The 21,291-nt window shown below is 51.7% G+C and overlaps 1 protein-coding gene across 1 annotated transcript; it reads left to right on the forward strand.

The window, feature by feature from the left end:
* Nucleotides 1-1,789: 1,789 nt before the first annotated feature.
* Nucleotides 1,790-14,788, forward strand: HPCAL4 (hippocalcin like 4). Its single transcript, XM_070949362.1, has 4 exons — nt 1,790-1,848; nt 12,789-12,958; nt 13,936-14,151; nt 14,591-14,788. The coding sequence occupies exons 2-4, from the start codon at nt 12,797-12,799 to the stop codon at nt 14,786-14,788; spliced, it is 576 nt and encodes a 191-aa protein (XP_070805463.1). The 5' UTR covers nt 1,790-1,848; nt 12,789-12,796.
* Nucleotides 14,789-21,291: the final 6,503 nt, after the last annotated feature.

A 21,291-nucleotide genomic window follows, 5' to 3' on the forward strand; every position in this document is an offset into this window, starting at 1 on the left:
TCCCCATGATCTTCCCAAGACACAGATGGGGTCTCAAAAAAGCCACCTCACCCCCCCCACCTCCACTGTTATCCAAAAGGAGCCCCCAAAATCCCAAACTGACACCAATCTAGACTGCTGCCGCAAAGGGTGCTGAGGATGTCAGGACAGAGATCTTGGCTGGTTGTCATGGAAACACTTCCTCTGAGTTTCCAAAATTCGCTAACAGGAGCTGCATCTTCCATTCTGGAAAGTGATGGGCAGAGGACGATTCAACCCAGGCAGGCACCGAGCGGTGAGGCCTCAGACCTGGAGGAAGAACTGGGCTTCTGTCTGGAGTAGATTCACCACTTGGGCTTATGATACGAAAGCACAAAGCAACCTCCAGAATTCATGGGGGAAGATCAGTCACCCATCTGGTCTCATTTGGCTGCTATTTATATCCGGCACCAGCCCACAAAATATAAAATTGGACTTTGAAGAAGCAGTAAAATAGATAAGTACCGGTGCTTCTGAACATTGGTGGTGGAGAGGACTGCTGAGAATGCCACAAATAGGCAGGAAAACAAGCAAATGGACCCCAGATCAACCCACTCATTATGCAAAGACCTACTTTGCTAGAGACAGCTCTAATGCTGGGAAAGAAAGAGAAGGTGACCAGATGGACTCAGAACACAGCAGGGAAGGATCAGGTTACGGACAGGACCTTCTGGAAAAAAAATCTATTGATATGGTTGCTAAGAGTAGATCCTGGCTTGATGGCAACACAATCACACAATCACTACTGAACTCTGTAGGTAGGAGTTTCTGCTCCAGTGAACTTACAAGGTGCAACCACTTATCCTAGAAAGAGCAGCAGGATGGCCCTGCCAGTCGACAGGAAGGGCAGAAGGAATGGAGAGGAAGCCAAGAAGGGCTGAGCAACTTGCTTTGAGCAGTGGCGGAAGGGGGTAGCCCCCCAAAGAGGACAGACATAGGAGGGTACACATATCCCAAGCCAAACCAAAGACATGATAGAGCAAAGGGGAGGGATTTCTATGTAATGTGAATGATAAGAGAGGCTTTACAGCTGAGGGGCCAACGCATCCCTGCCCCTGCTGGGCTCCTCCTCCAGCTAAAGGTTACACGAGACAGCTACTATTTCTAATGGGAAACGATTTCAATGTTTCAGAAATTCGAAGCTGTGTGGGAAACGGCTAGTGAGCCCCTGCACGCTCTTTGTTGCCAATGCCCCCCCCCAATCTTCAGAAAAGGGGCAAAACAAGGGAGGGGGAGGGGGCTACAGCAAGGAGCCTTCAGGTGAATCTGGGCCGCCTTCCATACTCGCCCCCCCCCGGCAGCCATCTTGTGAACAGGCAGCCCTTCTCGCCGCAGCCCCGCAGCCCCCACGAGGGCACCGAGCCGCCTCACCAAGGAGGCTCGACGGCCCTCAGCGGCTCTTGCAGGAGCGACGCCTCCGCAGCGAGCAGCTGCTGCCGCCGGCCCCGCCAACCCCCAAGCGCCCCGAAGAGCTGCCCGCTCCTGCCTGGGCCGAGCGGACGGCCGCTTCTTTCCCGGGGGGCCCGGGCCCCTCCGCAGCGCGGGCGGGGGGGGGGGCTCCAGGAGCGAAAGAGGCATGAGTGCCACTCGGCGCAGCCAATGAGGCTCCGCGCGAAGGCGGCGGGCGGGTGAGCCACATTCTGCTCCCGGGGAGGCGGAGAAGGAAGGTGCTGAAGGCGGCGGCGGCGGCGGCGCAGGTGGGGCTGAGCGCGGCGGAGCTCCTCCTCCGCTTCCCGGTGGAGCGCTCGCTGCTCCCGCGGCTCCTGCTCCGCACCGGGCGCGCCTCCGCGAGAGGGCAGGCAAGCAAGCCGGCCGACCCGCGCCCGCCAGGTGAGCTGCGGCGCCGCCGAGGGACGGGAGGGGAGGGGAGGTGCCGCTTGGCGCAGTTCCGCCGCTCCCGGGCTCGCGGGCGGCAGACGGACCCCCATCCCTGGCAGGGCAGCTGCGGAGCCTGTTCCTGGTGGGGCTGCGGTGGGTTCCTGGCCCAGGGCTGCGCCGGACTCCTCCGGCCAAGGGGCGCGCAGGTGGGTGCCGACCGGGCAGAAGCGCGCCTCGCGCCTTCAGGCTTCCTTGGGCGGTCTGGAGCCGAGCGCTGGGACGCGAAGCGGGCGCGGCCCTCCGGCCCCGGGGAAGGCGAGATGGGAAGCGGTCCCTTTCCCCTCCTCACTCGCCCCCAAGCCCCGTTGGGCTCATCCCTATGCCTGCCCGCCCCCGCCCCCTTCTCCCTCCCCCCTCCTTCTTTGCAGCAAGTCAACGCCTGATTTTAAGAACTCTCTGTCGGGGGTGGGGGTGGGGGGGTGCAGGGTAAGGTTCTTGCCTTTGCAAACCAGGGGAGGGGGAGGCAAAGGAGCTGCGCTGTTGCCTCTTCTCAGCCAAGGAGAGAAATGATAAATCTGGTCTCTGAAGTCGGGGTGGGGGTGGGAGGGGGTGAGAAGAGGCATTTTCCTATTTTCCAGCTGATTTTTAAAATGGCCTAGAGAAGGAAGTGCTGATCTTTGATTGTAACCTGCTTCTCTGTATCCAAAAGGTCACATACACCCCCACCCCCCAAGGGCTTCCCTTATCCATCAGGGTCTTTGCAACAATTGGTTGGGCAGAGGGATTGATGAAAAGACTCTTGCTGTGTCCAAAAAACTTGCAGCTGGGCGGATGGGGTTGGTGAGCAAACCATTGTTGTGTCACACACACACACACACGCACACACACACACACACACACACACACACACCCCTTGCATCAGGAGGCCCCAAGGGGGTCTTGGGTCTGAAACCCTCATGCCTGCATTTCCAAGGACAGCAGGCTGAAGCCCACAAAGCGTCTTCCTGGAGATCAGTTTATACCTGACCCAAAGAGGGAAATGGAACAGGCTCCTCCTTTGCTGGTGTAGCCGACCTCAATGGGAGAAATACCCACTGTGTGAACATCTTTATGAAAGGGAAGCTGACTGACTGTTATTCTGGGTCCACTTAATTGACTGCAGCCAGTGACCTGATTGGCTAATCATGAGCCAGTCTGGCTGTAATTGCCCCCCCCCCCCCGTCTTTGGGTCAGGAACTGGAAGAGCCAGTCAGACCCTTCACTGGGAGGACGGCAGTTGTGGGTCTGCTCTCCTCTGGCCTGTCTTTAAGAGCCAGTTATCATCTTATCTGAGGGCGAGGGGGTAAAAGTGGCCAGGGTCGTCTGCTAGGGAAGAAGCCATGGGTTCAGCAGTGAAGAGACCCTTGGTGTGGGCTGAGCATGGGCAGAATGCCTTATTTTGCAAGTGGCTGTAGAGGAGGGAATTCATAAGCATATTTAGACGGATCAGTTACAAACCCGAGTCAGCTGCATTAACCCAACGGAGCTACCTTGGTGTTGTTTTGGAGGGGGCTCAGTAAGTGGGCCCACACCACTGGATTTGGTTTCTGATCGAATGGTTTATGTGAACCCAGAGAATAACCAGCGTAAGAACTGTAGCTTAAATTAAAGTCTTTATTGGTCATCAAATCATTTTGATCACAAGCATCACAAGCTCTCTTGCATTCACTGAGCCCTGAACAGTCTGGATGATCCCTTGATGCCTTGGCTCCAGGCTGGAAAACAGAGCAAGAAAAAAGTCTGCAAAAGTCTGAGTGAAGGCAAGTCAGAGGGAAAGGGGAGAAAGGTCCACGATGAAACTGTTCCTCCTTGAGTTTTGAGGATGAATTCCTGGAGGTCTGAACAGGGATCATAGTTGTCCAGAAAATGCCAAGCAGCAGCCAGAATAGGGAGTCCTTTTGGAGCGTTTTCTCATGTTCAGAACATCTTGTAAGCCGGATGAGATCAGCATTTTCTCCTGTGGCAAAGCGAAGGAGGCGGAGTGTTTTGTGGCTCCTGCTGTGAATGCATGGCAGTCCTAAGGGTGTCGTAGCTCAGCTCTTTCCTACTAAAAAGCATCCTGCTCCCTGAAAGAGCACCCCATGGGCATGATCCATGTCTAGAGCTCCACAGCACTGGACTTGGAACAACTTGCTGTTCCAGGCAACAGGAAGGCAGGTTCCAACTGAATGGAAAAGATTCCCAACAGGGAGGGCAGGTTGAGAGCTGAGCCAATTTCCCAGGTAGACCATAGTGTCCTCTTCCTGGATGGGTCCAAGGAGAGGCTGGACAGCCATCTGTCATGAGCAAAAGGGTGGGCTCGCTGTCCTCAAAGGGCCCTTCTCAGTTTGATTCTGAGATCACAGAACACACACAAAACTCAGAGGGAGGCTAAGGAGAAGCAGATCAGCAGCTTTTTCCACTAGCCAATTATTAAAAGGTATCAGCTGCACCTACTTGTGCCCAGATCCTCCTGGTCTTGGCCCACCACAGACTACGTGACTCCTCTCCTTGCCAGTCTTTGGACATGCTGGATAAGGATTGTGTCTGTTGGCCCCCAGCCAGGGTGGTGAATTGGAAGAGGCTGATCTTGTCATTTGGAGAACTTGCCTCTTGCCCTGAGAGGCACTGGCTTCCTTTCCATGGGCATCTCTTTGGGTTAGGTCTCTCTCATCCAAGGCAAATTGGTCAGCCCCAGACAGGATATTCCTATGTCTGCGGAGATTCTGTTCCTGGAGGAGTTTTGTGGCGTGACTAATTTGTTTTTACCCTTCTTGCCTATTTTTGCTTCAGTATTTGTCCAGCATGATTATGGAGAAAATAGCCAATATGCAGAAAAGGCCAAGAAAGGGAATCTCTGGCTGAATGTGAGGGCTCAGCGTTAGGACTTGGGGTGCCTTGAAGGCTACTTTTGCCTCTTCCCAGGCCTGTTCTAGAAGTCTGTATAAACTGCCACCGGGAGGAACCCAACTGCTTACGGCAAAATGAGACCTCAAGCAGTGATGTTTGCCTTTTGGTTTTGGTTTTAAAAGCACCTCGTCTAGCTGTAACTTAGAGAGACACAGGAGTTTAAAAGCGAGACAAAACTCCATCCTTAGCAGACCATTTTTCCATTCTCTTATACGGGATTATGCAAATGGCCGCTCCTTTACAACCTATTACAGTTCCTGAAGCAAAAAACAGGACAATCAGTCAACCGTCTGCCTGGACCAGCATAGTGCACGGGTCAAACTAGAAAGGGGAGGGAATTGGCAGAGCTGCACTCCAGTGGTGGCCATGCCTGTGGGGCTGTGCTTGCTTTCCAAGGGTGGACAGGCACACCTGTGCCAAGAAGCACAATGGGCAGAATGGCGTGGAGCCTGGCAGCCATTCTAGGTAACAGAGGCATGTTAAATAGCAGAGTGATCTCAGATGCTGATAGGGAGCTGGAAGGCAGCCCAGAGATGTGGGCATGATGGTCCATCAGGTGAAACTGTTGACTTCCAGATACCTTTGGAGAGAGATGGAGAGAGTGAGGACAGGATTGGCATCTGAAGCAGTGGCCCGGTCAGATAGAAAGGAGAGCCTGCTTGGCATGGTGGTTGGGACAGCTGAATGAACTATGCTGCATATCTGTTTGCCTTCCTGGGTGGGGAGCAGAAGCTGTGGGAGTTCCTTGGAAAAGGGCAATCCCCCTCCCCATAGACACATAGGTGCCTTCTTAACAATTAAACATTTCTATTCCAGTCATTCAGCAGAAAGCTGCATTGCAACTCAAGTCAGCCTCGAGTTCTGAAAGAGGCTCTCCTAGTCTTCTGCTCAGGTAGGGCTACATGACTTAGGCCTCCTTCCATTTTGCTTCCTTCTGTAGCACAGTTGAGAATCTGCAAATTCAACTAGCCAGCTGTTTATCTTGCAGACCTTTTCTGCAAGATTTGTCAAGAGCCTGAGGATTCAAAGGTGGAAGTTCCTCCAGTCCCACAAGACCTTCTGTAAGGTTTTTTGGAGATTGCCTCCTCTGTTTCAGATGTCAAGCACAATCTTTGGTGAATTGCAAGTGAAGCTTAAGCTCCTGTGAGTCCACCATATGTTGCTTTATGTTACCGATCAATTCAGTGCTTGCTATATTTGACCTGAAGAGTGTTGGGTACAGACATAACGGCAATGGGAGGAGTCATTGTATTTATTTATTTATTTATTTATTAAATTTTTATATCGCCCCCTCTCCCGAAGGACTCGGGGCGGTGAACAGCCAGAATTAAAAACACACAATACAAATATTAAAATACATTAAAACAAAATTAAATTATCTTTGGCTTCTCCAATTTTAAAACCCCTTACCCATAAAATTCACCCAATTAAAAATTTTAACCCAGCCCGGCTTGCTGAAATAAAAAAGTCTTCAGGGCCCGGCGGAAGGTCCGGAGGTCCGGGATTAGTCGTATCCCTGGGGGTAGCTCATTCCAGAGGGCGGGTGCCCCCACAGAGAAGGCTCTTCCCCGGGGGGTCGCCAGCTGACATTGCCTGACAGACGGCACCCTGAGGAGACCCTCTCTATGGGAGCGTGTTGGCCAGTGGGAGGTTATCGGAGGCAGAAGGTGGTCTCATAAATAACCGGGTCCTAAGCCATGGAGCGCTTTGAAGATGAGAACCAACACCTTGAAGCGCACTCGGAAGACCACCGGAAGCCAATGCAGCTCGCGCAGGAGAGGTGTCACGTGGGAGCGCCATGTCGCCCCCATAAGTACCCGCGCGGCTGCATTCTGCACCAGTTGGAGCCTCCGAGTGCTCCTCAAGGGGAGCCCCATGTAGAGAGCGTTGCAGTAGTCGAGGCGGGAAGTGACGAGGGCATGAGTGACTGTGCATAGGGAGTCCCGATCCAGAAAGGGGCGCAACTGGCGTATCAGGCGAACCTGATAGAAAGCCCCCTGGCCACGGCCGTCATATGCTCTTCTAAAGACAGCCATGAATCCAGGAGGACACCCAAGTTACGCGCCCTCTCCGTGGGGGCCAATGTCTCGCCCCCAATAGTCAGCGATGGCACCAGCTGACTATATCGGGACGCTGGCAGCCACAGCCACTCAGTTCCTCCCCATCCAGACCCGCACGGCCTCCAGGCACCGGGACATCACTTCAAGGGCATCGTTGGGGTGGTCTGGGGTGGAGATGTACAGCTGGGTGTCATCAGCATACAGATGGCACTGCACCCCAAAACCACAGATGATCTCGCCCAGCAGTTTCACATAAATGTTGAACAGGAGAGGCGAGAGGACCGACCCTTGTGGCACCCCACAAACCAAGTGCCTTGAGGTCGACCTCTGCCCTCCAGCCAACACAGACTGCGACCGGTCGGAGAGATAGGAGGAGAACCACCGTAAGACAGTGCCTCCCACTCCCAACCCCTCCAACCGGCGCAGCATGATACCATGGTCGATGGTATCAAAAGCCGCTGAGAGGTCTAATAGGACCAGAACAGAGGAGCAACCTCTGTCCCGAGCCCTCCAGAGATCATTAACCAACGCGACCAATGCCGTTTCCGTGCTGTACCCGGGCCTGAAGCCGGACTGGAATGGATCTAGATAGACGGTTTCATCCAGGTACTGCGGGAGCTGTCGCGCAACCACACTCTCAACAACCTTCGCCAAGAAGCGAAGGTTGGAAACTGGACGATAGTTTGCTAAAACAGCTGGGTCCAGAGAGGGCTTCTTGAGGAGGGGCTATCAAGACTAACTTGCTGCTTGGTGAGGGAGTCCCTGTTGAATCAGACCTGACAGATGGTGGAACAGCTTCTGCTTAATGGCACCCAGTGAAGGAGGGCCACCCCTTGCCCAAAAAATTGGCTGCACCCTCTTTCGTTCCGCTGAAAATGGGCCTTGCAAGATAGGATCAGGAGGGCTTTCAAAATGGCAGCAACCTCTTGCCTGAAGCTGCAGTGACCATCAGAAGGGGGTCTCTGTGGCAGTTTTTGCTTGGTCATAAACAGGTAGCAGGATCAAGAAAGAAGAGGTGCACGGATGAAAGGGCCAGTCGGGCAGTTGCTTCAGGGAAGATGCTTGCTGCTGCTGCTGCTGGGGTCAATCTCATGACAATGCAGCAGTTGCCATGACAGCCACCGCATCTGTTGCCATGCGCAACAGAGGAAGGGGACAGTGAAATGGCTGCTCTTCCTTTTTTTGCCCTCTGAAGATCATCCACCAGGTATCCAGCCTGGGAGAGAGGAGGAGGAGGAGGAGGCTGAGGGTGCAAAGCAGCCATCCCGTAGCTGAGTTTCAGGGAGCAACTCCCGTTTCCATCTCCTTAGACTTCATGATGGCAGACAATGGTTCCAAAGAAGTCAGTCCAAGAGAGCCCTCTGATGTGTTGGTTAAGGAGTGGGGGAAGGGGGGCGGTCTAAATCCCTCCCCCCCCAACTTTGGCTGCTTGGTGCCTCTTTGCAGAGTTGCTGCCTGGAAAAAATTGGAGAAGAGAGTGTGGTGTCTAGCGCCTGGGAAAAAAGGTGGGATAAATGAAGGCCCCCCTCTCAGATAAAGAGGTTCTGGGCAAACTGAGGGCCCAGTTTGTGGGAGCAATAAACTGACTTTGTATAAATATACAAAAGTATGAAGGCTATTGCTTAACGCAAGGGCGGCATATAAATCAGATTAAAAAAAAAATGCAGTAGAAGGAAAGAGACGCATGAAATGTATAAGAACAGCCAAGACTTTCATGAAGACTGGCCTGTTCAAGGTGTGACTGCAGGTCTGGAAAAAGTGAACGGTTGTAACTTAATTTGTAAATCTATGTGTGTTGCCCAGAATGTCAGACAGCAAAGCACAAAACTTGTCCTCACAAACGGTGTAGTTTGTGGATGGCCTTAGTAAAGTCACAATTGTTATTAGGCATGGTGATGAAACATCCACATTCAAGGGTAGTATATCTTCAGCCCTCACTTGCTGCAGAACCACCGCAAGGAGAAAGCTGTTTGCGTCATATTTTACTGCTGGACCACTTGGGCCGGGTGCCAAGAAATGGTGTTTCTTGGGTCAGTCTTTGGTCTGCAGACAAAATTCCTCTCTACGCCTATCAGCATCGCTTGCCGGTGGCTGGGTTGTGGAATGTGCATAAAACGAGCTCTTATGGTCCATGGTGGGTGGCGAAGAAGGAATTGTGATTCTCAGTGCCAGTTGGCCCAACGGCTCCCAGGCATTTTCAGGAACAAACAAGATCTCCTCTCCTGGCCCTTAACTTCCCTGAAGGTCAGAAAAATGTGTGCCTTTCAAGAGAGAAGGGTAAACATAGGAAGCGTTGTGTTGTCAGTTCCTTGGCACTGAAAGGAGAGCGTGGAAGAGAAACTGAACCGAGAAGTGGAAATGGCAGTTTAGCAGCCACTTTCCTTTGGCAAAGGGGGCAGGGCAGGGCCCTTCCCAGAACAGGTGGCACTTGCCTTCTGTGCCAAAGCCTCCTCTCAATCCCCAAACGTTCGGCTTGCAGGGGGCTGCCGGGCCTTTCTCCCAGGGAGCTGTCTCGCCTAGAGACACCCCCATTCCCTCAGAGGCTGCTTTACTGGGGTGGAGGTGCGAGGAGGAAGCCTGCAACCCTCCAGGCTTTGCCGTTGACAGCGTCCCAGGCAGGCACCCTGGCCAGTGGGGAGAAGGCTGCAGGATCCCCCAAATGTTGGACTTCTCTGCATTTTAGGCCTCTTGCCTCCAGGGCAAAACAGGCTGCCCTCACCCAGGGCCATCTCCCAGGGCTGTCTGTTGGGCCCTCCAGCTGGGCATGCTCTCGAGGTCATTGGTTCTCCTTGGACAGCTGCAGCTGAGGAACTGCACTCTGTTTGGGGGTAGCAGAGAAGAGCTGGGTTCCTGGACCATGTAAAGCACCCACTGGGTTAATCCGTGGCCTCGTCTTCTCCCGGGGAGAGAAGTGGCACAAATGGAGTCATGGGTCCCTGTGTTCTCCATCTCGGTTGAGGGCTGGTTTGGCAGAATTATTGGGCCTCCTTTCCCCTCATTCATGCCAATCGTCCGGGAATGAGCCCCACTGAACAGAAGTCATTCGCCGGCCCAGGCAACAGGGCCACATCCACCTTCTCAGCTGAGTAAGCTTATGGGGCTGGCAGAGTGGCTTTGAAGTGTGAGAGGTCCTCACTTGAGGAATTTGGGGTGGGAGGGGTGGGGGGGCACAGAAACTGGGGAAAGGCGATCCCTGCGTTCATCTTAGGAGCTTCTTTGAAAGGTTCTTGCAGGGGAGGGGGGGAGGGGAGGGGAAGATCCCAGAAGGAGGCTTGCCTGAGCTGATCGCTGCCTACTGGCACGTGCATGTGCACAGGCTAGCTGGTCTTTGTGCACACATGCGCACCAGAAACTGGAGGACCAGGTGGCCGGTGCACATGCACGTGCCGGAAACCGGAAGATCATCTTCCCGTCGTGCGCATGCACCCCGGGTGGCTGCTCTTCCAGTTTCTGGCACACAAGCGCTTTAGCACTTGGTGCTAAAAAGGTTCACCAACATTAATGAGTTCCCCTTCTATTCCCTCATCACTTAAATGAACATTTATGAAGATATTGAAGAGTCCTGGGCCTAAGATAGAACCTTGTGGTATCCCACTGCTTACTTCCCTCCATGCAGATGTAGTTTCATTAAGGACTGCGTTTAACTAATGTGTGCAGGAATCACACCATAGTAGTCACGGGGGGGGGGGGGGATTTTAACTACCATGACATCAATTGGGAGACAAACTTTGAAGCAAGTGGGAGATCAAACAGATGTAAACTGTTCAAAAGAAACAGACCCAACAAGAGGGCTGGATGTCGCATTGTATGTAAGGAATTACTACACTTCCACAGTAGCAGTAGCACTTTATACTGCTTCACAGCCCTTTCTAAGCGGTTTACAGAGTCAGCCTATTGCCCCCAACAATCCTGGTCCTTATTTTACCCACCTCGGAAGGATGGAAGGCTGAGTCAACCTTGAGCCAGGGAGAATCGAACTGCTGAACTGCTGGCAGCTTCTGGCAGCCGCTGGCAGTCAGCAAAAGTAGTCTGCAGTTCTCCATTCTAACCAGTGCACCACTGAGGTTCAGTACACAATACTAGGATGAAAGTATTTGGGTGATTATCAGAGGAAAAAGAAATGGTTTTGCTAAAGGGGTATACTATAGGCCCGTAATGGCGAAGTGCCAGAAGTGGCACACAGAGCCATGTTGCCTGGCACACGCGGCGTCACCCATTCCTCTTCTGGGTTTCCGGCGCACGTATGCACACTGGCCAGCTAGTCTTCTGGTTACTCCCAGCTCTGCTCCTTTTCCTCTTCTGGGTTCTGGTGTGTCCCAGTGACAGCGGTTCTCGCACTGCTGCTTCCCCGGCGGCGGCAGGAGCAGTGGGCCAATGCTTCCGTCTCTCCCTGCCGGAGGTCTGGGGCCACACAAGAAGCCCGCTTGGGCGGGGGGACAGGGAAGCCCCGCCCACCCATCCTTGACGCCGCCATTCCCTTGCCCCTGGCGGTGGTAGTTCTCACACTGCTGCTTCCCTGGCGGTGGCAGGAGCAGCCAGCAGGGCAGAGAGAGTTTCCAGCCAGGATGCTGGAGCAGCCAGGAGTAGGAAAAGCCACCAGCGGGGAGGCGAGCTAACCCAGGAGGGCTGGAGGAGAGCACAGCTCTTCAGCTCTTCACACATGGAGACGTGCCGGCCGGGAAGCGATCGTGGTAAGTGGCATGCCGGCTGGGAAGCGGTCGCGCTATCTTGGAAGAAGTGGCAGGAGAGGGAGACTGTGCTGGCTTGTTCCGAGGCCAGGAAGGGGCTCTGGTTCAGAAAGAGGCGGTGAGGACCCCCGAAGTGCATGCGCACCAGATAGCTAGTCTTCGCACACGCATGCGCACTAGAAACTAGCATCCGAGATGACTGGTGCTCGTGTGTGCCGAAAACTAGAAGATTATGTGGTTTTTTGGCACGCGCACATGTGTGCACTAGCACGCACCCATTTTGGCACTTGGTGCTAAAAATGTTTGAGCTTGCTCCTGTTTCGGCACTTGGTGCCAAAAAGGTTCGCCGTCATTGACCTATGGCAGTATCATTCCTTTTTCCTTGCATATTAATCCAAATGCATTCAATAAGGTTTTCATCCTTGGTATTGTGGATTTCTGTAAAAGTGTAGTGATTTCTTACATATGATGCAACTTCACCTCCTCTTTTGTTAAATCTGTTTCTTTTGAACAGTTTATATCCTTCTAAACTAGAGTACATACACTCCAGTCAACTTCCATCCCACCAATCTGCCAAGTAATGGCAACAATATTGTATTGCCCTCAAGTTCCCCCTGTTAGTTCCTCATACTTTGAGCTTTCGTATAGAGCACAGGTGTCAAACTCGTGGTGTCACGTTGCCATCATGTAACATTTCATGACATTTTCCCCCCTTCGCGGAGCTGGGGTGGGCGTGGCCTATATGTGACGCATCTGGCTCACGGGCCGCCAGTTTGACACCTCTGGTATAGTGGCATCTGAGCCTTGTATGACTGAGCCTGCATTTGCTTCCTCTGTGTCCTCTTTTCTATCTGAGTTCCCCTTCCTTTACCTTATGGTTTGATTGGTTGTCAAGTGAGTTGCCACCTTGAAGTTGGCAATGCTGCAGCTCAGCCTCAAACAACTAGGTATTTGCCACCCAAATGCTGAATATCAGTGTTGCTTTTCTCTGTGTCATTGTTCAGATGGCAAAGCTAATACTGGCTTCATCCTAGAACAATGTGGACTGCTTGCTTGGTGTAGGCATTCCTTCTTCATGTTTTTCTCCTGGTGTTAGTGAATCACCATTTGGCTCCCTTTTTGTTATGAAATATGCAGCACCCACAGAAGGAAAGTGGGGACATTCCACCCCATGCAGCTTTATAGCCCAGAGTGGGCACATGGCAGAGGGAGGGAGACAGAGGCACCTGAAGGCTGTGCCAGGGCAGTAATATGGCTAACACATTTCTCTTTCCAGAAGTCACAATGGGGAAGCACAACAGCAAGTTGGCTCCAGAGATGTTGGATGACCTGGTGAGGAGCACTGAATTTAATGAGCAGGAGCTGAAACAATGGTACAAGGGCTTTCTGAAAGACTGCCCCACGGGCATCCTCAACTTGGAGGAATTCCAGCAACTCTACATCAAGGTATGGTGTGGAGTGGGGAGGGCAGCTGAGTTGGGGCAGCTTGTTTCAACCAGCACGCTCTTGATGTATGAATGTCAGAGCTCTCAGAGTAGCCATAAAAGCTGGGAAGCTTGCCTGTCCCATTTTAAGAAGTGTGTTGATTGTGTCTTATGATGTATGATTTATCACTTTGTTGCTTGTGTATATACTGAGAGCTTACCCACTGGAGACAAATTTCTTGTGTGTCCAAGCACACTTGACCAATAAAGAATGTTCTATTCTGTTCTACTTTCTGAGTACTATAGCTCACTTGGATAATGTTGGTTTATCAGCGAGTCCTCTCATCTGCAGCTCAAGGTAGTCATTATGGCCATAGCTCTTAGACTTATATGCTACTTTACAGCCCTCTCTAAGCAGTTTACAGAGCCAGCCTTTCTCCCCGAACAATCTGGATCCTCATTATACCAACCTTGGAAGGATGGGTGGCTGAGTCAACCATGAGCCATTCAGAATCGAACTCCTGGTAGTGGGCAGTGAGTTAGCCCTGCAGTTCTGCATTCTAACCACTGCTCCATGGCTCTTACGTCTTGTATTATGTGCTGTAACATCAGTCCTGTGAGGCAGGAAAGAGTGACTGGCTCAGGGTTACCTAGCAAGCTCCTGGTTTACAAGAGAACTTGAGCCCAAGATTCGGTATACCATGAATAAATAAATCTGGGTTTCATCCCTCCTAATCCAACAGATTAGCCATGTCATTATACTGGCTTTGCAAGGGATGGGAATGGGATGCACTCTTCAAGCCATTTGTGATTTTCTGGAATGAACCTTAGGAAAAGCAACAAAGTAGAAATGGTGTTTCTGTGCAGCATTGGTTGGGTGAGGTTCTGGAGGGATGGGAGGCTGCTGCTGCTGGGGTATTTGCTGTTTCATCACCTGAGGGTGTCCTGTTGCTGGCAGCAGCTCTTGTGAAAACACCTCTCCCATTTTTCCTCTTGCAGTTTTTCCCCTATGGTGATGCATCCAAGTTCGCCCAGCATGCTTTCCGCACATTTGACAAGAATGGAGATGGGACCATTGACTTCCGGGAGTTCATTTGCGCTCTGTCCGTCACTTCCAGGGGAAGCTTTGAGCAAAAGCTGAATTGGGCCTTTGAGATGTACGACTTGGATGGCGACGGGAAGATCACACGCTTAGAGATGCTAGAGATCATCGAGGTAGCAGATGTTCCTTTGGATGGATTTCAGGCTTACTTGAATTGGGCCAGTGCAGGGATGGCCAAGGTGAAATCATGTTGCTGAAGTTGCAGCAGATCATCACTCAGAGGCGACACAATTTGCTACAGCTTTATAATGCTTTCCCCCCCCTGGGAACCCCCTAAAATAGGCCTGATCAACGTAAAAAAATCAGGAAAATCAGGGAATCCTTGTGATTCCCAATCCCCCCCAAAGTTGTCCTTTCCCAAAGTGAAGATCAGATAAATGCAATGGTACCATATCTCCCATAGGCTGATCCCATGCTGGTGGTCCTACCTTCAGGTATCCAGAAGTCTATGCGTGGTCTTATGGCTGCTCATTGCAGGTGGGGAGGCAGCAATGTAGGTATTTGGTCTTGTGATCAGCACTGGAAGAAACATTTTTCCCATCTGTCTTTCAGGCTATCTACAAGATGGTGGGTACTGTCATAATGATGCGGATGGATCAAGATGGGCTGACACCCCAGCAGCGGGTTGACAAGATCTTCACCAAGATGGACAAGGATAAAGATGACCAGATCAGCCTGGAAGAGTTTAAGGAGGCAGCCAAGAGCGACCCCTCAATTGTCCTCCTGCTGCAGTGTGACATGCAGAAGTAGAAGGGTTGGGGCTCTGGTCAGCCTGTCCCCTGCCCAGCTGTGTGCTGTCTTTCTTTTCTCTTTAGGGCTGCAAGCCCCCTCTGGAGGGAGGGAGGGAGGCCTGCTGTCTTTGCCCACATGAGTCTGCAAGTGCCTTTCCCAGCACTTGCGCTACCTGCCCTTCTCGGCACAGCCAGCACAGAGGTCCAGACGATGACCCTCTGGCCAGGTGCCTTAGCCGTTCAGCCAGAGATGTCCCCCTCGATCCACTGGCTCCGCTCTGGCTGGAGTCTCTGGCCTCTGCTTTTCTCCTTGGACAGGAAGCGTTCCCAACACTCTGGCAGCACATTTAACTTCTTATGGGCTGCCTGGATCCGAGTCCCAGATGTCTACAACTACAAGCTCAATTCTCTTAAATTACTAGCTCTTAGGGGTAGAAAAAATCTACACCCCCCCTCTCCCTGTTGTGTCCCCCACAACAACAAATCTTTACAGATACCCTGTTTGATGGCAGGTCTCATCTGTGTTTTCCACTCAGTGTCCTGAGTCCCAAAAAGAGATGTTTCTTTCCTCTCCTCCTCCCCCACCACCAATCACTTCTTCACTACCATGAAGAGCCAACAGCAGATGCAACCATTTTTGGCCAGGGGGAGCCTGTGCTTCCTTTTTGGAAATTTTAAAAAAGTTATAACCCCCCCCCCCTTTAGATCAGGGGTCGGTCTCCAAACTTGACAACTTTAAAACTTGTGGACTTCAGCTCTCAGAATTGAAGAGTTGGCTGCGGCTTTGGCTGGCTGGAGAATTCTGGGAGTTGAAGTTCACAAATCTTAAAGTTGCCAAATTCAGAAACCCCCAGCTTTAGGCCTTTGTTCCCTGCACAAATCTACCCTCTGGATCTCTTAATAATTCCCACCTCCAGCCAGACAAAAGGTCCTGTCTGGGGATGGGGGAGCTGTATTCCCACCTCTCCGTAGAGGTTTGTTTGGGGAGGGCTGGCTGAGATTCCTGCTCTCCATCTTTGGAAGCAGAGGGACACCATCCCCCTCCTCAGTTGACCATTACAGGTCTCAGTAAAAAGTATATTTCTGTACTAATCTTATCATATGGAAAAGTACAGGTTGTTTTTGTTTTTGCTTCTGCTAATAATTCATTGTAATAATTAGTGGACTAATAGAGGCACTGGCTCTTCCAAAAAGCCAGGGACAGTGCCGAGAATCCATAGTTGGTGGAGATTGCAGGCTCCTCAATCTGAGGTCCCCAGAAAGATTGTTCTTGGCTGGGCAGTGTGTTAAAAATAAAATGTTGGTGCAAGTAAAGGGCACCAGAGGGGACTCTTTCAATGAGCCTTGCCAGAGCCTGGGAATTCTGTGGAGGAATGCTCTGTTTGGAGACAGATGTAACCTGTGACAGACATAAATAAGCTGCTTTTTGTTCCTTCCAGCTTGCAACCTGGGAACTAGCTGTGCTCCTAAGGTGAAGAGGAAAAGGAGGTGTGTGCTTGCACAGCTGCATGCGTGCACATGTATTCCCCATGGCGGCAGGGAGCACCTGCCTTAGCTTTCCAGTGGTTCTGGCAATTCTGATGCCCTTCAACTTCCTCCCCCATAACATTTAAGGTTTGCAACTGAGCAGAAGTGCCCTGTGATTGATGCCCTGTGAAATTTAGGGCAAAGTGAATTGGCTACTCCAGAAGGCTAAGATGATGGTAACCCCCCTGCACTGAAGTGTCTGGTTAGGATGGCTAAAAGGAAAAAGTACAGAAGCGCCAAGAAGAAGGGGGATGAGAATTTCAGGCACTCTTAGAAGGGGGGAACTTGCCCCCCCCCCGCAAAGCAGTGGATGGACTGGGCAAAAAACCCAAGACGGAGCATTGTTCCAGGCAGCGGTGGGTCATTTGCTCCCCAGCAGCTTTTGCGGGATGGGAGATTAGCTGTGGCTTGCCGTGTGAATCAAAGGCCCTGAGTTCGTGTGGGAGGAAACAAGCCAGGTTGAATGAGACGGGCTTTGTCCAAGCAGAATTCCAGTTAATTGCACTTTTTGTGGTGGGGATGAATTTAAAATGGATATCTTCGGTTTCTTCTTGGCAGCTTTATGAGTGGGGCAGAAGAAATGAGGTGGGGTTGGCCTAGAGTCCCAGGAAGGTTTCATGCCACCGCAAGGCAGCCACCGTCTGTGCCAAGGCAATCCCTTCGGCTGCCCTGCCCTGCCCTTCCCTTCTGTGCCCCGTCCTGCACTGAACATTGCTTTTGGAAATTGTCCTATTGCTTATTGTGGTTGTGAGTATTGTACTTGTTTAGGAACTGTGAGGTAGGTAGGGGAGTGTGTATGCGTGCACACACGTAAATCTATTTTTATTTAAGTGTTCAAAGGTATCCTCATTCCGGTGGGAGTTTTCAGTTTGGTCTCTGAATAAAAGGATGATCAATGGGTCTGGTCTGTCTCTGCGTACCAGGGAGGGGAGGGGAACCCTTGGGGGTCTCCAGTCTCACCTCATGCGTGGCTTGCCTGCCTCTACGACTTTCCCAAATGGTTTGCAGTGAGGAAACATGAGGAAACTACAGGAAAAGGGGGTTGCGGGTGAAAGCTGCCAGTATCTGGGAGCAACACATATGCTGGGAAACTAGAGAGGAGGACGGAAGCGTGAGGAGGTGCATGGAGGACCTGCCCCAGGCCTGCCACCTGAAGCATCCCGGGCACTCCCACTCCAGTGGCACAGCTCCTTTGGGCCAAGAGCCACATCACACACACACTAGGGCTGAGCTCCAGCAAGGATTTGGAGCCCGAGCAAAAGCAAGGTTGAATCTACTTCAAAGTAATGCATTTAATTAAAAGCAGTTGGCATATTTATACTTTTCTGCCATATTAAAAGTCACAGTCTGTGGAGCCTCTGATGTTGGCAGCCAGCAGTCGTCATAAGGGCAACCAATTTGGGTGATTTTCCAAAAGGGCAGGAGGGGTTTCTGGTGGATCTGGACCTCAGAGGCTGCTGCTGGCCTCTCCCCCCCCCTCCCCGTGCCTCACTGGCTGGCTACAGAGCAGGCTTGACTACTGGATGCCAACAAGATGGACCGAGGGCCTGTTCCAGCCTTAGCACCTTCCCAATGTTCTTATCTATAGGTAATCCTTGATTTATAACCATTCACTTAGTGACCGTTCAAAACTGCAACAGCAAAAGTGACTTATGACTGTTTTTCACATTTACAACTGTTGCAACAGTCCCACAGTCACATGATCGAAATTCAGCTGTACCCACCCTATGGCTGCTTGGCAATCGACTTATTTATGACGGTTACAGTGATCCCCTTTTGGGACAAAGTCAATGTGGAAGCCAGATTCACTTCACAACCCAACTTAACAACTGTGACAAGAAAGGTCATAAAATGGGGCAAAACTCATTTAACAAATGTTTTGGTTAGCAACAGAAATTGTGGGGTCAATTGCAGTCCTAAGTCAAGAACTACCGGTACTCTGCTCCTGGGGTGTCTGTTGGACAGTGACAGAGGCAAATGGATTGACACCCTGTTGCTTTTTTTTTTTTTTTTTTGTCCTTGCAAGTCCTAAGAGAGGGACGGCAGTCCTGGGGCAGGAGCTTCATTTGCCAGGCCACTCCAGCATCCACGCTGGGCCACGGGCGCTGTGTAAAGCAAAGTGCTTTCAGGGATTTTTTTCAAGGTATAACACAAAGGCAAAAAATGGATTAACTTGGGAACTAAATAAAATCTGGGAACCATCATCCTGTTGGTCAAAATTCTGAGACAAGGACAACACCTTAAATTCTTGAGGTTCACAAAAATGATCCCCCTCATCAGGTTGAACTAAAGTCATGTCATTTGTGGAGTCTGTTTCTTTGACAAGTATTTAAAAGCTGTTAAAGTAATGTAGGCAATAGGTTAACTTAAAGTAATGTTTTGGCTAGGTTTGTGTAGTATATTTGCTGAATTAACACAAATACCTGGAATCAAGTTTTATCAAACTGGCGCCGTGCCCACCCAATGGCTGAAGACCGCATTGCCCATTGACAGTTATGGGCAACAAGCAGATAATTGAGGTGGCAGTGGGCTGTTCCCCTTCCTAAATTGCCTCCAGGGGCCAACCTATCAATTCTGGTGGACCTTTTGACTGGCTACAGGTCTGATGTGGCTGTTTGACACGGGTGGCTGGTGGAAGAGAGGCTGAAGGTTTGATCTGCCTCAGCCCTGGGCCAACGCTTGCTCACTCCTGGACTCCACAGTTCAGGTGAGACTCCAAAGTGGGAAAGGGCTGCTGCGTGTCAGATGCATACAGCAGAGGGCAGTTTGGGACCCCAGAGTGAAAGCAAACGTCCTTTAGAAAACAATTGTCCAGCCAAGGGCCTGCCCACTGCATCGCTCCTGTTAAGGGGGCAGAAACCTCTTGTGTTTGGGGCTGACTTGATGCTGCAGCCAAATGGCAAAGCTAGTTTTGGGAATGAGTGAATGAAAATGGAGAGACTGCCCTTAGAAATCCACATTGTTGCTCTGCCCTCTTAAAGCAGCAATTTCAAACAAACAGACAAACTGTCCACCAACTGAGTCAGACTAGCCTTGCTGCCCCTGAGTGGCCCTTTGGGGGTCACTCAGTCCCAAGAGACTCTCCCCCCCCCCAACCAGCTTGAGGTATCCTGCTTTCCCCTGAATCCTTGCTGGGACGCCTTTCCTCCCATCTTCAGGAGAAGCTTGGCCTTTCCTGCCTGAGAGACCCTCAGCTGAGTCTGCCTTGCAGGCATTTTTTTGGGGGGGGATACCCGGAGGCTCCAGCTGAAGCTGCCAAAGGACAGCAAAGTGTGCCCTCCCCAGACGATGTCAGGCCAGGCCCAGTGCCAATGTGGTGTTCCAGAGAAATTCCGCTTCCCAGTAAGATCCACTTGTTCCTTAACAGGTTGGCCAGACTTTTGTCCCACTTTTTCTCCAAGGCAGTTTCCATGAGGATTTCCCTTTGTTTTCGGCACAAGCAGCACCTTGCCAGAAGGCTCACCTAGAATTCCCCAGGGAGGGAAGCTGTGTGCAGGACTGCACCAGCTGTAGCTGTTGCTTGTGGATGCCAGAGTCATCCTGTTGAAGAAATGCGTCACGCTTAAGGAAGAGTGGGTGGCAAGCGGGCAGTGGCTCTGGGGCAAGGCCAGAGCCGGGGAATCGCACATTCCCCAACCCAGTCAAGGCGGACATCAAGCAGGCGGTGGCTCCGGGGTAAGACCGGAGCTGGGGAATCACGTGTTCCCTGACCCAACCGAGGCATATCCCTGGGGCCCCGGCCCCCGACCCAAGGTGAAGGGCGAGTGGGCAGCATGCATTGCTTGCTGGGCTGCATGGCGAAGGCAACATATATAGGGCAGTGGTGGGTGGAGTGAGCATTGAGCGACCGGAAGGGGCAAGCGAGGGGCAACTGGGCAGCGGCCGTGGCCAGCCAGTAGTCGCTACCGGTTCAGTGACCCAGGCCAAATTGCTGCTACCTGTTTGCCCGAACTGGTGGGAACTGGCTGAATACCACCTCTGAGGAGAATCCTTATCCTTCTAAGCAGCTGGATTTGGACTGCTGTAACTAAAGCGCTGCTTTTCTCCAGCCAATTACCAAGGGCCCATTTTCAGCACATGCAATTAATTTCTCTTAATGGCTTATTAAGCAATTGTGGTCACATTTAGGCTCAGATCTTTCAACTGGAATAGACCAAAATCCCATCAGGTTCACTTTTTAATCCGCAATTGACCACATGCTTTTGGAAAGGGAACAAGTGGAGCACATGGAGCTGAGCATCCTTCCTCCTGAATGCAGTTGACGGCAGGAGCCTTGGCTAGCCTGCGGCAAGTGGACATCAGTCAATCAAGGGATGGCAAGGATGGACACTTCATACCAGGAAGATTCCAGCAAGAGAAGAGGGTGGGGGAAGGGTGCAAGCCTGGGAATGCCTCTCCTCTTAGGAATAATGGGGGGAGGGGGCAAAGAATGGAAGAATGCAGATAATTTGTAAAAGTGAACCTTTAAAAAATCCCTTTTTGGTTATGTAATAAGAGTCCATTTGTTCCACTATTTGTGTTAACCACGATCTCTGTCCCCTCCCCCACTCCATTTATTTTTGATAACAGCAACATAAAAGATCCCTAAAATCAGGAGGTGATGCAAGACCTTCTCTTCCAGGAATGGGTGCAAATCTTGGCCCCTATTGGTGGCCACTGATCCCTGGGAGCCCCTGCTGGATCTGAGCGGGTCTCCTTTCAGCACACCGCGTGCCATTTTATGTAGCCTTTGCCATGAATGTGGGCATTGTGCCCAGATAAGTCTCCTCTCCCAGGCTCTTTTAAGTCCAGACTCTTTTTGGCCAAGACAGAGGACCCCCTCCTTCTGGGGCAGCGCGCGCTGGGTGTCCTGCCCCTCCGTCCCCACCCTGTGGGGCTGCCCACAGATTTAGCGGGTCTGAGGAAAGGAAGCCGGGAAGGTGGGAGGACTTGGGCAGCTGCCGGGACAGTCGCTTTGGGAGCGAGAGCGCCCAGGAGGTTCACGGGATCCCTTAT

This window comes from Pituophis catenifer, unplaced genomic scaffold, assembly GCF_029215685.1.
Source record: "Pituophis catenifer annectens isolate HBS135680 unplaced genomic scaffold, rPitCat1.0.hap2 SCAF_9, whole genome shotgun sequence".
In the NCBI taxonomy this organism is placed as follows: Eukaryota; Metazoa; Chordata; class Lepidosauria; order Squamata; family Colubridae; genus Pituophis; species Pituophis catenifer.

Bases quoted from the DNA above. Each gene is read 5' to 3' on its own strand.
- HPCAL4 (XM_070949362.1), top strand. From the start codon at position 12,797: ATGGGGAAGCACAACAGCAAGTTGGCTCCAGAGATGTTGGATGACCTG. The intron at 12,959-13,935 runs GTATGGTGTGGA...TTCCTCTTGCAG, and splicing joins TCCAGCAACTCTACATCAAG to TTTTTCCCCTATGGTGATGC. The intron at 14,152-14,590 runs GTAGCAGATGTT...TCTGTCTTTCAG, and splicing joins AGATGCTAGAGATCATCGAG to GCTATCTACAAGATGGTGGG.